This window comes from Colias eurytheme, chromosome 24, assembly GCF_061535395.1.
Source record: "Colias eurytheme isolate Ceu_HAF_F1 chromosome 24, ilColEury1 Martin Lab GWU primary, whole genome shotgun sequence".
NCBI lineage: Eukaryota > Metazoa > Arthropoda > Insecta > Lepidoptera > Pieridae > Colias > Colias eurytheme.
This window is the reverse complement of record NC_143003.1, coordinates 6621166-6638472: the sequence shown is the minus strand read 5'-3', so window position 1 is coordinate 6638472 and position 17307 is coordinate 6621166. Positions and strand designations below refer to the sequence as shown.

Sequence of the window (17307 nt, the reverse complement as noted above, 5' to 3'; positions counted from 1 at the left end):
ACAAGAAATGTGAGTCACTTAATAACAGGTGTTAAAGATGACTTCATTCGTGATTCCTGCATCAAAATAAATAACAAGCAGGTTATCTTATCAAAGATCCTGCTAATATCATAAATGCGAAAGTTTGTGAGTGTGGATGGATATGGATGAATGTTTGTTACTCTTTCACGTAAAAACTACTAGACAGATTTGGACGAAACTTTATAGAAATATATGTCACGTCAGAATAACACATTATGAGCTACATATTTTATTTTGCACGCGGCTTCATCCTCGGGTGAAACCGTACGTACGACTGTCACTGATTCTTGATGCAAATAGGACAAAATCGAGTCCGGATTCGAATACAGACAAACATACAGGTGTAACTAATAAAAGCGTATTAATAACAAAATATTTGCTTTCAATACATCGTTTATCTTAGAACAAGGTTTATGCGGCTTATCGCTGCTGATAACGAAATAACTGTTATTGCGTCGGCCATTATAAATATAGCATACTAGATTCCTACGAATGTGCTCGTGTAAAAAAAATTGAAAAACACCAAAAGCGAAAGTTCAATAAAGGCTTCAAAATAATGTAATATAAAATAAAATAAAACTTTAATAATTAAGACTAATTAGGTAAAATCAGACTGAACGTTATTTTATAGAAACAATTGCATCGAGATAAAAGCATCCTTTAATATAAAATATGTATTAACTCGACCAAAAAGCTAATTTTATCAGCATTGAATGAATAAACTGAATAATTATGATTTATTTTTATCATCGGATTCACAAAATGAAGCATCATAGTAAAACCCCCTACAAATTTTCCCTACAACGCGGTTACCTACACTACAAAATACAAATTCCTAAGTACATATTGTAATAAGTGCTTAGTTATTATTTTTAATTATTTTATTATTCTGTTACGATGCGTTTGTCCCGGGATTAAATATATAGCCTATTAGAAACAAAATTATGTTCTTAATAATATTTTTTTAATAATCGGTAGTTTTTGTTGAATATCGTAACAAACAAACAAATCAACTCTCTCCTCTACATACAATATTTAGTACCTAGTTTATGTTATTCAAAAATAGTTTTTACCTATGATTTCATCTACTAACAAACCGGCCCTTCGCAAGTAATCCCCGATAGTGATATTCATAGATAATATATCAGTGATAAGAATTCAGTCAGTCAGTAGCCATCATGGCTCCTGCGTTTCGGACGTTCACTAAACAGCAATGGGAGGCTGTGATGATCGTGAGTGATTTATCTAAACTAATCATAATAATTATTATAATAGTGTAAGAAATAAACTAGGTGGATATTTTTTTTTCATAAATCTGCTGTTCTATTTCTTAGTGACAAAGATTATTTTGTTTTTTTTATTGTCCCGGGAAAACCAGGGTTCGTCCACGAACGTATTTTTTAAAGTATACTACCATAAATAATATATGTAGGTATATATTTTTTTGTGACATGAGTGAGGCGTCACAAAAAAATGGCATAATATTTTTTAATATTTCTTGGCGTTTTACTTTCTTGAATAAGATAGTAACATGGCTAGAAGTGTTTCTAATATCTATGTTAATTAATAATATAATTAAATTAGAACCATTGAACGTTGTTAATGTTATAGCTTAGGATCTTTTCGCTTCTTTTGTTGACAATCTCGGAACAAGGATTAAATTATTATGTTTTCAATTTCAGTTAGAGAGAATGTGTATTCTATTTTCTTTGTAAAGATGACTTAACTTTTTAGTTAGGAACATAGACAAAGTTAAATTAATTTTGTAAATGTATCAATATATAATATACTATACGATTGCATTTCACATGGCGCAGACTGTTACGCAATACTAATTTGTAATACAAAACATCGAATGTAGGTACCTACGTGTTCTAGCAATTAATAAATTAATTTGAATTTTGAAGACTGGTTCAAAACTGTGATACGCCTTTATATCTGTCCAAGGTGTATAGATAACCTGTATCTTCTCTCATAGGTTTTACGCAAGGTTAAACATAGAACTTTGATTGCGAAACCCATTTATGAAAAAGATACAATTTTCTTATCCGTTAAAAACTAGTCAAGATTTCACTTCAAAAGATCTTCAAAAGAAATATGACAAATCACTCGAAGACATGTATTTCGAAATGATTAAAATTATCTATTTCCTCTTATTGATGGTATAAATAAAAATATTAGCTAGTTAGATTGGACGTTATCTTATCTTGAATTCCTTGTAGGATTATTACACACTTACTCCATTTTTAGACCTAAATTTGCATAAATATATCAGCTTAATAATGTTCATCCGTAGCTTCTATATCTGCGACTTAATACTTTATTTATACTCTTTTCCAGAATTCTATTAAAATAAAATACCAATAATTTAAAAATCAAAAGAAAAGCTGAACTTTATTAACAAAGCTTCAATCATGATTTTATCATCTGAATTTATCTGAGCGTTATTCGCATCCATTTTTCCATATGTTTTTTTCCAACATTATGTACCTAATTAAAAAACACTTAATGATATACAAAAATAAACACGATGCAGACACTATCTTTAATACCATTGTCATGAATATTTAAACCACACCTCACATAAATGTTGCCATAATAATATGATCTATCGACAACTCAAAATTTCTTACTTCATATAAATTTTTCCAGCAAATGTCTGCACAGCTAGGCCGCGGGGAGCGCGGGGAGCGGGGCGGGTCCGGCGGGGAGCGAGATGACGCATCCTCCACAGGATCCGAGCGTCTGTATGAACAGGACATCGCCATCTTAAACCGATGCTTCGATGACATAGAGAAGTTCATCGCACGGTTGCAACATGCAGCTGCCGCGTCTAGAGAGCTCGAAAGACGTAGACGCTCCAGGGGAGGGAAGCGGAGCGCGGGGACAGGGGAAGGAATGCTCGCGTTACGCACCCGTCCCCCACCAGAAAGGGACTTCGTTGATGTGTTACAAAAGTTTAAGTTATCCTTCAATCTGCTAGCAAGATTGCGCACACATATACACGATCCAAATGCCCCGGAATTGGTCCATTTTCTATTCACGCCGCTCGCGTTGATAGTAGACGCAGCTCAGGATGTGGCTGATGGTCGTCTACCGTCTCGTGTAGTGCAGCCATTGCTGACAAGGGACGCGCTCAATCTGCTGGCCAATTGTGTGACCAGTAAGGAAACAGAATTGTGGCATTCGCTTGGCGATGCTTGGCTGATACCAAGGTTTGTAACGTTCACTACATAATATGCATAACTATTTCTATCAAATCATCCATCAAGTCATGAATTTTCGGAGATTGAAAATGACTTACTTTACTCGATACAATATAATACTTCATTCGAATTCCCCATTTAACAAAAATATTCCAGCTTAAGGACCTTGATCGAGTGCAATCATCCGATAATGTAAGAAAAACCATAAATTTTCAGAGAACAATGGAAAACAGCAATACCTCCATATCAGCCGGTGTTCATGGATGGCTGGACGCCGGACTATCAAGTAGACGATCAGCCTTTGAGAAGGTGAGAATTATATACAGTTCTACATTTATATATGGTTTTAGGGAATAATTTTCAAGCAGAAATGCCTTATAATTCACCACTTTTTAAAACTACAATCGAACAATTATAACTCATTTCATCAAACAAGTTTTGTTTCCATATGTATTGTATATTGTGTTTATAATAAGCATATGTATCGTATACATAAGTGTAGATAATATTATGTATCGTTTGATGATTCAAAGTATGTTATAGCCTAATATATTTTTGTCCAAATGTGCTTTATCATTAAAGTGTATGTGTATTCCAAAATATCATGCCATGTTGTTGTCCAAAAGTGCTTTTTGTCCAATTGTGTTTGTCTTTGCTTATGTATGTCCAATGTGTTCAATGTTCACCCAAAGGCCGTCACCTCGTCGCAGCGAAGGAAGGGTTGTAGAGGAAGCTGCGGGTAGTGCAGCGGATGGTTATGTGTATGAGAGGGATGAACCAGATCTGTACGGGGAGAGGGAGTACGCACCGTATCCAAGGTACTTTGTTGCTTAGCGTGTTTTTGTACTATAATTATGACAATATGCTTTCACCAATATCATTGAAATTGTGTTATTTAATAGTCATTTTTGAAAGAAATTAAAATGATAATTTAAACTACCATAATAAACAATAAAATGGAAGAAGATAGATTTTCCTTTGTTTGAACCGACTTTACTTGTAGACTTATTCGCCATCATCAGCATCAACTCTCTTCCCTAAAGAAATATCAATTCCTTTCACAAGCAATTTTATCAATTAGGCAAAAAGTAACTGCTGTCTGATTAGTAACTACTTAAGTGATAAGGCCGCCTTCTGTGCTGTTTTTCTTTTAGAATAAGTTTTGTTTGTATTTTATGTATTTTGGCAGCACAATAAAGAGTATAAATAAATAAATAACTATTAATACTACTTTTTTATAGAAATACGCGAACACTGACACGAGAAGATTCTGGGTCAGCGGCTTCATCGCCGGAACGAGAACCTCCATATCGCCCCAATGAACGTGAAGATGGTACGCACATTGAAATCCTAATTAATTTTAATTTATCTATTCTAACTCATGCACACAACTTCGTTTGATTTAAAAAAAAGACGTGTGGCACTCGGGGACTGCCGCGGTAAAGCTATTGCATGCTATGCCTTCAAGCCACACCTTCACGCCCGTCCCCGTGGGGAGCGTGAGGTTTTTTCGTTACGCAATTTCTGGATTCGGTCCCCGCGCTCAATGCCCGCGATAGAAGCTATGCAATAGCTTAACTATGCAATAGCTTAAAAATATTTTCATTGCTGCTCCGCTTCTATTCGCCGCAGCTGCAGCGTGATATCTTTCCTTGATAAATGGACAATAAAAAAAATATATATTTAACAGTGGCGGTACGTTCATTCAAGCCGAAAAGCCCGGCTTGCCTTAGAAATTCGCTACGAGACAGGAAAATACCTATATTCACGTTTGAATATTCGCGCGCAATGAGCAATTCATAATCTGCTCCGAATTCAATGAAAACTCACCTACAATATAATATAATATGTATAATACGCCTAGCATAAAACAATGACGAATTCGAGTAAACTTTTTAATTTCATCCTTCTTGCTATCGGAATAAGGTCGTACCTTTTATTTGGACGTTACAACCTAAATTCGATGGATTACAAACAGTGCGGTGTCTCGCTTGCACGCGTGGGCTTTTACCGGGCTTTGCGCTCATCTCTTCTAACGTATGAAATTTCGTCGGAGTAGATACATACCTAGCTATAGAACTCTATAGCAATTTCTTATGGCTGGTTCACACTTTGATTAGTGCGAGTGCAGGTGATTAGTGCGAGTGCAGGTGTGTAGTGCGAGTAGTGTCCAATTCAACTGCGAGTGCAGGTGATTAGTGCGAGTGCAGGACAATGGTGAAATTCGCGACGCTACACACTACGCTAAACACTAAACACTAAACACTCCTGTCCAGACGTGTTTAGGCAGGCACACTGCGAGTGAGGGGGAAGGGAGGGCGCGCGGGACGTGGCTACTCGCAGTCCACTCGCAAAAAAATAGAACACGCTTCTATTCACTTTACTACACAGCCTACTAAACACTCGCACTAAACAGTCGCTGTCCACACGTAGTACTACTCATCACCTGCACTCGCACTAATCAAAGTGTGAACCAGCCATAAGGGAAAAAAGGCCCGGCTTTAACAGTGTGAAGATAGTTACGATTGCGCGAACGAACGTCGTCGCGACAGCAGATTGTGTTGTAAATTGTGGTGGTTTGCTTTGTGCTCAGCGGGGGAAAGGTAAAATCATTAAACTTTACTGAAAAACAATTAATTTCTTCATCAAAACCAACTCCCGATTTGTGCATTACCGAAACTAGTAAGTCACATAAACGAAATTTTAATTGTAATGTTTACGAACGATTTCATGAATGAGAATTACTTAGAAGAAGCCTTTCCCCAGCTGTTGAACCTTGCACATATTTTGTTAGTTACGATTCCTGCTAGTAAATAAGTAGTAGTTCTTCCACGGAGCGTGCTTTCTCATCGTTAAATCGTATTCATAGGTACGTATTAATTATTAAGAAATACGTATAAGTATTTATTTGGCCAAGAACGCCTTTCTGTATTAGGTATCAATAATTGCCATAGAAAAGTAGCTGTTAGGTACTTAATTGAATTCTAAAACAAACACCTACTTTCTATAATTCCGATATGTTATAAAATCTTTCCTTCAGAAAGATTGGCGTTTTGAATTAGAATATAAATGATCTGTACAATTTTATTAATAATATAATGTCATACAGTTTTATATAATTTATCGATTTTAATGATTTAAAACGTTTGACTCAATTGTTGAGGGCGCGCGTGAAAATATAAAAGATTTGATTCGGTATGTAATATGTTCACGTTTTTTTATAAGTTTTATAACGAACATAATTACACAGTATACCTAGGCAGGTATCTTATTTATGAAAAGGGTACCCATCAAACACTTTGAAAAATTTGGGCTTGCCCAGTCCTTATACCCTAGGCACGCCACTGATATTTAAATCACTGCCAAACAAACAAACTTAAGCTTTTTATCATTAGTGTAGATTTATTACCTAGGTTATCAATGGAATTGGCTATCTTCCGAAGTTCCTGACACTTATTTTTGGATAGATACGTTTTAATAACAATAAAATAGAATTGTATTTGAACCTTAATTCACTTGGAATAAAGCTCATTTTATATATTACAGATGATCTAGGAGAAGCGTGGGCACAAGGGGTAGCGGCCAGAGGGGGGAGGGTGGTACGTGTCACCTACCCCAGAACTGCTAACAATGATAAGGAGCTTACTGTAGTCCGTGGGGAATATCTTGAGGTAAGAATCCTTCATAATAAAGTAATATTAAAAACGCTCCTTAATTTTAAGCTGATTTAGGTCTATTAAATTAATGGACCAAAAACGTATGTGCATGCAATAGTAATTTAAAGCAAACATTGTTTTATAAACACAGTTCTCAGTAACTTTGTAACAGAGTTGGAGTAAATTAAAGCAATAATATGTACCCTACTGATTACAACACCTCTTGGGTATATGGGTACTATGGTACTTTTTTTGGCGGATTTTTTTACCTTGCCAACATAATTAAAACAGTTCAACGCCGATGACATTAATGATTAATTCATACTAGCGGTCCGCCCCGGCTTCGCCCGTGGTACATATTTCCCAATAAAAATTAGCCTATGTCCTTTCTCGGGTATCAAAATATCTCCATACCAAATTTCATGCAAATTGGTTCATTAGTTTAGGCGTGATTGAGTAACAGACAGACAGACAGAGTTACTTTCGCATTTATAATATTAGTATCGATAATCTGTATTCTTAACAATCAATCCTACAAACAAATTTCTACAAACATCAACAAATTCTAAACTTTTACCCATATTATTATAATATAAATTTAAAAAAAAGACGTGTGTCACTCGGGGACTGCCGCGGTAAAGCTATTGCATGCTATGCCTTCAAGCTTCACCTCCGAGCCCGTCCCCGTGGGGAGCGTGAGGTTATTTCGTTACGGAATTTCTAGATTCGGTCCACGCGCTCAAGGCCCGCGATAGAAGCTATGCAATAGCTTAATCAAACCAAAAATATCAAATTCATATAATAAATAAATAAATTAATTAATTTTTCGGCACAATTTTCACACACGGCACGATCTGATCCATACTGAGTGTATTAGTCTATGTCCATGTCCATACTAAGCTTTCGCTTGTGTTATGGAAACCAGATGGCTGATAAACATACATATATAATTTTAAATAAATACATATAGATAATTAACACTCAGACACAGAGCAAACATCTATGTTCGTCATACAAATATTTGCCCCGGGTGGGAATCGAACCCACGACCAGTGGTTTGGAAGGCAGGGCCACTACCAACCAAGCCAACCGGTCAGTCAAAATAATACTATATAAACTAAAAATAACTATTAAACTAATAAAACTAACTATAAAACTAATAAAAATTACGTTAAACTATAAAAACAAAATAACTATTCCAGGTGCTCGACGACTCCCGCAAGTGGTGGAAGGCCCGCAACCGGCGCGGCGTCACCGCGCACGTGCCGCACACCATCGTGGCGCCCGCCGGCTCCCCGCCCGCCTCCCCGCACCTCTACCCGAACCCCATCTATACGCACTATCAGGTTTGTTCTAATTCTATATTAGGCCGCCTTTTTTTGAAGTGAAAACTTCTTTAGCGGCGTTGAGCACTTTTTTGTAATTGGTATAAAATCTTCAACTCGCGTCAGGACACGTGACCTGATCGAAAAAGCGTAAGACGGATGGATATCAAACATGCTCAACGTTAATAATCAAGTTTTCACTTCTGCCGGCACTCCCGGAGTGCAACCCGTCTTTTTTTTTTTAGTGGGGAAATCTTGCATAGATACCCACGGCCTCCGGGGAAGAGGCCGTGGGTTATGTCGGATTCCTACCGACCAAAACCCCACTGTGTTGCGTCAAGCCGCATCAACGACGGGGCCGCGGGTATAGGTAGAATTCGTCCGTGACCCCATCAGCAGCTGCCCGTCTCCAGGCCAACATATTATTTTATTTATTATTTATTATTTATTTCAACATATAATATTAGGCCGCCTGTCCATTTGCAAGAAAACTTCCGCAAGAAATGTCCGACAGTCTGTCTGACAGTAGCTTGCAAGTCTAATTCCGCGTTTCCACCTGCAAGTAGACTTGCAAGTTGCTGTCAGACAGACTGTCGGACATTTCTTGAGGAAGTTTTCTTGCAGATCGAAACGCGGCCTTAGGTACTCTGGAAAATACATTGAAATTAGTTATACATCTATATAAATAAATATCTACAGATTTTTTGTCAATCAAGAAGTTTCTTATAAATCAATACTTATTTCTTAATAGAAGAAATGTGTATTAATAGTGGAAAATGCATTATGCTTGAAAATTGTTGTGTCAAGTATATACAGAATTTTTATGCAACAAGAATGTGTGCAGTTTATTCTAAATCAGTACTTATTTCTTAAATGAACTAGAAATCTATATTTTAGTTGGCAAGAAAATAACTGAAATGGAATATAAATTAGGTATACATACATTGTGTTTATAACAATCAGATTATAAAAATAAGGGAGGAAAATCTTATTTTATTTCCAGTTTTATCATGCTGAATTTATTTCTACATAATATTGTTTATAGTAGTCGTTTGCTAGCATACATCTTAAATACCTGTATAAGATTTCGCAATTAAATCATTAAATGTGCCATAGTAATGGGCAAAGCATGCAATCTAATATAAATATATAACAAAAAAAACTTGAGCGATATCAAGGGACCTGATGGAACGAAGTGTCAAGTTAGAGAGAGACAGACAGAGAACTACGCACGGCTCACAACTCTAGCAAAAAGTGTCGTGGCAACTTTTCGTAAGAATTTTTTCCGTCTAGCCCCCTTTCACAAGGCGCGATAAGGAACTTCGTTCCAATATAGATATACTGGACACCACAGACTAATAATAATATACTACGTATACAACTAATAGGATAGGATATAGAATCAGTCTTAATTGGTACTAATATTTTCTCTTGCAATAAATGAATGAATGAATGAAAAATTCTTTATTGTACACTATATAGGACAATTTAAAACACATAATAACTTATATCAATGTACAGAGGGCGGTCTTATCGCTAACAGCGATCTCTGCCAGGCAACCCAATCGACTAGGACAAATGCTGAGTATGGTGGACAGTGGTGCATAATAAATTAAAAATTAAAGATTTTATTGTAATAATATGTACTACAAATATAAACATTCCTCGTGGCTTATACAATGTATAAACATACAATCAGTCTAAAATTTTACGTTATATTCTTTATTCGTTGTTCCAGGAAGGCGGCCGGGGCTCCGGCGGCAGCAGCCCCACAGCGCCCGCCGGTAGGAACACTGCCGCTAGCGCCGATTGGGTCCGCAATGAGAGGATCGGCAAGAAGGGCGAGTTCCGATACTTCTAGCGAACACGCTTAGTCATTATTTATTTATTACAATACATATCTACATATATGTCGCTGTCTGGTTGAATCTGATATTTGATTGAATGTCTAGCGTGTTCAACGATGACGTTCAGTTGACTAGGCGGAACGTTAACAAGTGTCACACGACGTCCAACTAGTAACGTAGTAGCATAGCACTTTGAACAGCGGATATAACACGACACAATTTACTTTTTCCAAATTTCCTCAAGAAGAAGTTTTCAAGCGGCGGAGCTCCTATTTCTGTGTAGTTTAAAAATACAAGGAACGACCCAACCAAACCAACAACTATGCTAAATTACGTTTAGTCAAGACATTGAACGTTACATTTAACAACTTGACGGGTTGTCCTTTAGTCATTCAAAAAAAAGACGGGTTGCACTCCGGGAGTGTCGGCAGAAGTGAAAACGCGCGTAGTAGAGAGGGGATAGCTGTCTACTCTCTATCCGTCTTACGCTTTTTCGATCAGGGAACAGACAAAGTGCTCAACGCCGCTAAAGAAGTTTTCACTTCAAAAATCATTAATGTCGTCATTCAATGAACGAGCTAGTCATTCAATTAAATAGCAGATTTCACCAGAATGCGACATATAAAAGTATATGCTTCGTGTAATTATCGGTTGCATTTAATATTTTGTAACTCGTTTATCAGCGTAAAGGTCTATTCAAACCAGTGCGGTATCGGGTACGCGATTAAATTTCTTAAGCAGTATATTATAGAGACTCTAATCGCGTTCCGTTCGGTATTGATACCCAGCAACAGCGACTGGCCGGTTGGCTTGGTTGGTAGTGGCCCTGCCTTCCAAGCCAGAGGTCGTGGGTTCGATTCCCACCCGGGGCAAATATTTGTGTGATGAACATAGATATTTGCTGTGTATGGGTGTTAATAATTATCTATATAAGTATTTATTTAAAATGATAGTTTATCAGCCATCTGGTTTCCATATCACAAGCGAAAACTTAGTATGGGATCAGATCGGGTCGTGTGTGAAAATTATCCTGAAATATTTATTTTATCCACGGCGGTAGCGGATACCGCTCTGGTTTGAATACGCCCTAAAGCTAGTAAATGAGTTATTAGTTTTGAATTAAAATTTTACATGCAGTGAGAGTATCGGAACTCGCTTATCGGTTTTGTGTCGTCAAGGTCGTGGTCGATAGTGTTTCTAAGACTCAAATGTATCGTTAATGTACGTGTTTCGTATTTTGGCAATAACCTTGAAATGACCTTTGGTGTGTGTGTCGCTATATGCTAGTGTAAGTGTGCGCTTGGCAGATGTTTATATTATTTTTCTACTATACGTAAGTTATCTTTCTATATTGAAGTGTCACTTTGATTAACGAGTGAAGATTCAATTTTATTTATACAGAGTCTATTTTTATATAAATACTATTTATTACGCTCTGGGTTGAACAGAGTTACACTTTGTAAGTTTGTTTATCAATAGGCGCGCACGTGTTGGGTTTTTTTTTAATAGTTAATTGTACTATCATTTGGCAGCTATGTGATTAATGAAATTGTACATAAAACTAACTAAATTTCAACAAAAATGAAAATTGATTATCAAAATAGTTGAAGACCTCGCGGCGCGCTTATACAATTTACTGTATTGATGAGTTTTTAACATTTATAATTAAACTCAGTACTACCAAATATAGCGTTTTCTTCCCTGTTTCGTCCTTTCCCTTTTCTACATCTTTCTTGAAATTTCTACAAAATCTACAATCTTGGATTTAAATGCTTTTGTATCTATAGAGTTCTGTAAGTACAACGTAAAAATAAAGAAAATTGCAGAATCTCAAATTACTAAATCGTAAATTACTTTTTGATTTCTCCTATAGACTTAGGTATTCCTATAAGACTTAGGACTTAAGACTTAGACTAAAATATAGTTAGTCTGTTTTTTAAACCGGGTAAAATGCATTTGCGATATTTTTGGGGTATCTTAATTAGTAATTACTAGGTGGTAATTACCATTCTTTCTCAATTTAATATAATAATTATTATATCCCTATTCAATCAATATTAAATCAATTTCTAATGATAAACAAAGACGTTATTTTAATATTTACCGATGTAAACGACCATAAATCTTCATTGTTTGCTAAAAAAATAAAATATTTCCAATTCAAAATTTATAATTCGAATAAAAAAATATGATTAAAATAATTGTTTGTAATTCAGAATTAAAATAAATAATTGTGTTAATTTACATCGGTAAATAGGGGATTAATGATGCTTTTCCACCAATAGTGTGCGAGGAATGTGTTTGTCAATAACCAATAGTATCGCTTCAAACGCTAAACGCTTCAAATTTGAAACTAAACGAAGCGATTTGATTGGCTCTTTACAAACACATTCCTCGATACACATTTTCGCACATTATTGGTGGAAAACCACCCTAATTGTTTTATTTTATTTGTTATTTGTTATTTTGTTTTGTACTAAACGGGCTTGTGTGTTGTAAACATGTTTATGTAAAGGTTTGTATCGCTTTGTGTTTGTATGTTTGTATTCGTTGTGACTCGTATGGGTAAGTGTTTTGTTTTTTTTTATTTGTATTTTGTAATTGTAAATATAGATGAATGATTATTTTAATTTATTGTAGCATTCTGTTATGATATGAAAATTGAAATGGCGTAGATATAAATAATCAATACCATAAAAGTAATGTGACATGATATAACTACCAATCTATTTGAATTATTTCTTTATTATAATAGGTGATGAGGTTTTTATATTGTGTAGGTACCTTCTTAAATTATTAACAAAATTCAGTAGAAAAAATTTGCATCAACAATTGAAAATAGAAGCATAATTATTAATTACCTAATCAACAATTAGTCTTCGATAAATTCTACATTCAAAATATTATTATCCAAATACCAATTTTACAGAAAAGCCTATACCCCCTCCCCCACCACCGCCGCCCCCTCCCCCCGAACCGCCCGTCGCGCCACCACCGCCTCCACCTGTGACCAAAACTGATACTATCAAATGTAAGTATAACCACAAATAATCTTAATATCGGGTAAGTCTGAGAATCGGCCAACATCTATTTTTCATATGTACCACGGGCGAAGCCGGGGCGGACCGCTAGTTATGTATATATAAATCTCGTGTCACAATGTTTGTCCTCAATGGACTCCTAAACCACTTAACCGATTATAATAAAATTCGCACACCATGAGTTCGATCCAACTTGAGAGATAGGATAGAAAAATGTTTAAAAATACTTCGTTCAAGAAGTAATCAAAATCTTAAATAGGTACGTATTTATAAGTACCTACCTAATAAGTAACTAAGCTGTGCCGGGCAGTTTCATACGCGGGCAAAGTAAGTATTTACCTCATGTGTAACTTTGGTACATAAGCTACACCACTGCCAAGTATCATCTAAATCGGATCAGTGGTTTACGCATGAAATAACAATATAGATAACAACAAACATACATACCTACATACATCCATCCATCCTCACAAATAATATTGGTAGGATTGTTATTTGATCTTTTTGCCCAATGGAGGACAATCTCTAACAGTGGAACGATTTTTTAATAACTTCGTGAACTTACACACATTTAGAATTCAATCTATTTAGATATTTTAATCTGGTTCTAACGGGACCATACGAAACCGCAACAAAACCTACATTTGGACAGAAAAGTAACAACTATCAACGATCTGTCTTCGATAGACCTTTCAAAACTAACCTAAAAGGGGTCACTGAAAATCAGTGCTGAGGTATTATGCCTCAGGTATCCTGAGTGGCTTCCTTTTTTAGCGCATGCAACCACACATATGTTTTCTATTACTTATTATTTAAAATTGACAATGCTATTCCATATGTGTGTTGTGTGTGTTAGAATAAATGGTTTCTTTCTTTCTTTCTTTCTAATATGATCACAATGACTCCAGCTACAAAGTCAGCAGTGAGCACCAGCAGTGATCTACACGAAGAGCTAAAAGCAGTGCTACCACAGATACAACGCAGGCTGGAGATCAAGAAGACACCGGATATATTTATTCATCAGGTAAATAGTATTACAATATGTTTAAAAATTAGCTATATACATACTACATATAGCTTCCGCCCACGACTTTGTACGTGCATCCCCGTTTTTCCCCGTTCCCGCAAGAATTTCGGGAAATCCTTTCTTAGCGAATGCCTACGTCCTAACATCTACCTGCATGCCAAATTTCAGCCCGATTTTCAGTCCAGTGGTTTGGGCTGTGCATTGATAGATTACCTACTATATCAGTCACCTTTGAGTTTTATATATATAGATTTTACTTGGCAATACAGCTTACTTTAAAACTGCAAAGTATTGTTGATAAATTCTAAAATTTATAGGGTCAGTCAATAAAAAATGTAGCCACAAATAAGCAGAAGCTAACTTCATTGTAAAATGCCCTCAAATGATTCCATAAATACTTGATTGATGATGATGCACATCAAAAAGATGATACGTATTTGGTCTTATTTTAAATTGATTCTAATTCTTAATTATTTCAAAAGTCTTCTTCCAAAATCCTAATCATGACTATTAATAGCCACCATTTTATATATCAAGAACTTAATAACATAGAAGCGACGTATAATTTCAAATTAAAGCTTATCCAGAACATGACGACGTGGTTGGCGCAGTGGTAAAGTAACTGCTTACTGAGCCGACGGTCCCGGGTTCGATCCCTGGTCAGGGCAAATATTTGTGTGATGAACTCAATTATTTGTTCTTGGGTCTGTTGTCGGGTGTTATTATCTATATGTATATGTATTTATTCAATATTATATTTATCGTCGCCTAGTACCCACAACACAAGCCTTAATTGAGCTTACTGTGGGTATAGGTCGATTTGTGTAATAATGTCCTATAATATTTATTTATTTATATATATTTATTTATTAAAGTGAAACTTTTATTACATCGTCTCTTCACTTTTTGGTCTGTGTAGCGTATCGCGTATCGCGGCTGCCGAGTAGGTATACCTACTCGGCAGCCGACCGTCACGCGACATGCGCTACACAAAGCAGTGTTCGGAACCGTTCGAACAGTTTCACTTTTACCGTGGTTTCATAAAACCACACAACATTTTTTTATATATATTTATTTATTTATTTCAATTCACAGAAATCGAATCCAGAGGAAGTCGTGTCCTGGCTGGAACTAAAGGGCTTCAGCAGAACTGCCCAGAAGCAGCTGCGTGTGTCTGGTCACCAGCTGTTCGCGCTCTCCAGAGCACAGCTGGAGCGCGTCCTGGGGCCAGACGAGGGGAAGCGGCTTTATAGCCAGGTTCTGGTGCAGAGGAATGTGTCTGGGGTAACATATTTGCTGTATTGTGGTAGATTTTTATTGGTTCTTGTAAATGTCTTAGGATAATGTGGAATATTGATGTCAATTCTATACAATTAATCATGAATGGAACAGATATTTTAAGTTAAATAATGTCTTTAATTCAGTGATGAAATCCGAAAGGAATCTCAATTTTGATTTAAAAAAATATAGTATTCAAACTCAAACATTTATTTATTCAATTAGACTTCTTCTAGAAGCACTTTTGAAACGTCATTAAGTACATGTTTTTAACATTACCACCGATTCGGAAAGCAGTATCTACGGAGAAGAATCGGCAAGAAACTCCATAGTTGCTCTTTTTAATCATGTCAGATTTACAATTTTACAAATTACATAATATGTAATATCATAATATATTATCATAATATACCAAAGAACTGTCCTGTGGTTTTTACGCGACAACCCTCCATGGGTTTTTATCTTCCATATATTCCTTAATACTGTAATAGGCTCTCTTGACAAGTACATTTTTTATATAAGATTTAAATGTAGAACTACTAAACTCTTTAATATTATGAGGAATTCTGTTGTAAAAGCGTATACCTTGGCCCATAAATGAATTTTTAACTTTAGCTAGCCGGAATAATGGCATTTCAATTTTATTTCTGTTTCTTGTGTCATAACAATGTCTATCTCCTACTTTTGTGTGTAAGTAAGCGTTATTATGTACATATATAAAATATTATTAAATATATACTGCGACGGTACAGTAAGGATACCAGTATTCTTAAAGAGATCTCTTAGTGAGTCTCGAGCACGCAAATTATATACAGAGCGTATGGCTCTTTTCTGTAATATAATTAATATAGTTTCTATATCTGCAGCCCTGCCCCATAGCAGGATTCCATAGGACATTATGCTATGAAAGTAGCTAAAGTAAACCAATCTAGCCGTTTCTTCATCGGTGAGATGCCTTATTCTTCTAACTGCATATGCAGCTGAGCTGAGCTTAGCAGCGGTGGTGGTAACATGGGCCCCCCATTGAAGCTTCTCATCTAATGTCAAACCAAGAAAAACAGTCGATTCCACAGGGTATAATACCTCCCCGTTTAAAATAATATTCCTTTTCACCTTTTTTACATTTGGGAGGATAAATTCTACACAATTTGTTTTTTTTGTATTTAATAGTAAATTATTAGCATTAAACCAATTATTAAATTATAATATTATTCTGAGATAATTCCAACAATTTAATCGAAATGTGTGACAATATCGTTGGTTTCAATTAACAGAACTAAGGCTATTAATTATTGCCATTTTACATGGTGATGGGTGTTTAAAATATTTAAAACAATTTTCATTTTGGGTGGTGCTCTCGTGCACGCGAGCAGTACAAGACGACATCAGCGTCAGAACTGCAGAGCATACTGCGGAAGGTTCGAGAGAAGGTGGAGGTGTCCTGACCATAGATAACAAAAATGCCACAGACAACGCAAACTCCACAGACAACGAATGCGCCACAGACGACGAAGCGGGCATAGATCCGCCCATAGACTATATTCAAATAGATGCAGAACAAAAATATTATCGAAGTTCATCGTTCTGTTGATATATTATGTTATTAATACGATTAAATATAATTTTTACCATTATTGTTGTTTCCTTTTTTTATTATTTAAAAATAAGTGATGTTTGAGAATATAGGAAGGAAGGTAGTATTAAAGTAATCCTAGGAACATTAATATATTTTTACAGCCGTATTCTATTGCCTTTTAATATCTTTATAAGTTTATATCATGTCGGGTTGTCTTAGAATAATCTTTATGATTGTTACTTAGGTCAAAATATACCTTAATTTAATTGCGTTCGTAAATATAAATGAATAAACAGTATCAGGCATTTCTCAGAATGTGCTCTGTTTATA

The 17307-nt window shown here is 35.7% G+C and overlaps 1 protein-coding gene across 1 annotated transcript in view; it reads left to right on the top strand.

Moving 5' to 3' along the window:
- LOC149898023 (epidermal growth factor receptor kinase substrate 8-like) overlaps positions 1-16987 on the top strand; it is a 37869-nt gene extending 20882 nt beyond the window's left edge. Inside the window, exons 7-17 of the mRNA XM_090115944.1 lie at positions 2674-3236; positions 3444-3536; positions 3920-4045; positions 4469-4560; positions 6774-6898; positions 8086-8229; positions 9947-10021; positions 12990-13086; positions 14005-14120; positions 15219-15407; positions 16775-16987. Of these exons, the coding sequence (XP_089972070.1) occupies positions 2674-3236; positions 3444-3536; positions 3920-4045; positions 4469-4560; positions 6774-6898; positions 8086-8229; positions 9947-10021; positions 12990-13086; positions 14005-14120; positions 15219-15407; positions 16775-16846 (1692 nt within the window). The 3' untranslated portion in view covers positions 16847-16987. The remainder of the gene's footprint in view (positions 1-2673; positions 3237-3443; positions 3537-3919; positions 4046-4468; positions 4561-6773; positions 6899-8085; positions 8230-9946; positions 10022-12989; positions 13087-14004; positions 14121-15218; positions 15408-16774) is intronic.
- Positions 16988-17307: the final 320 nt, after the last annotated feature.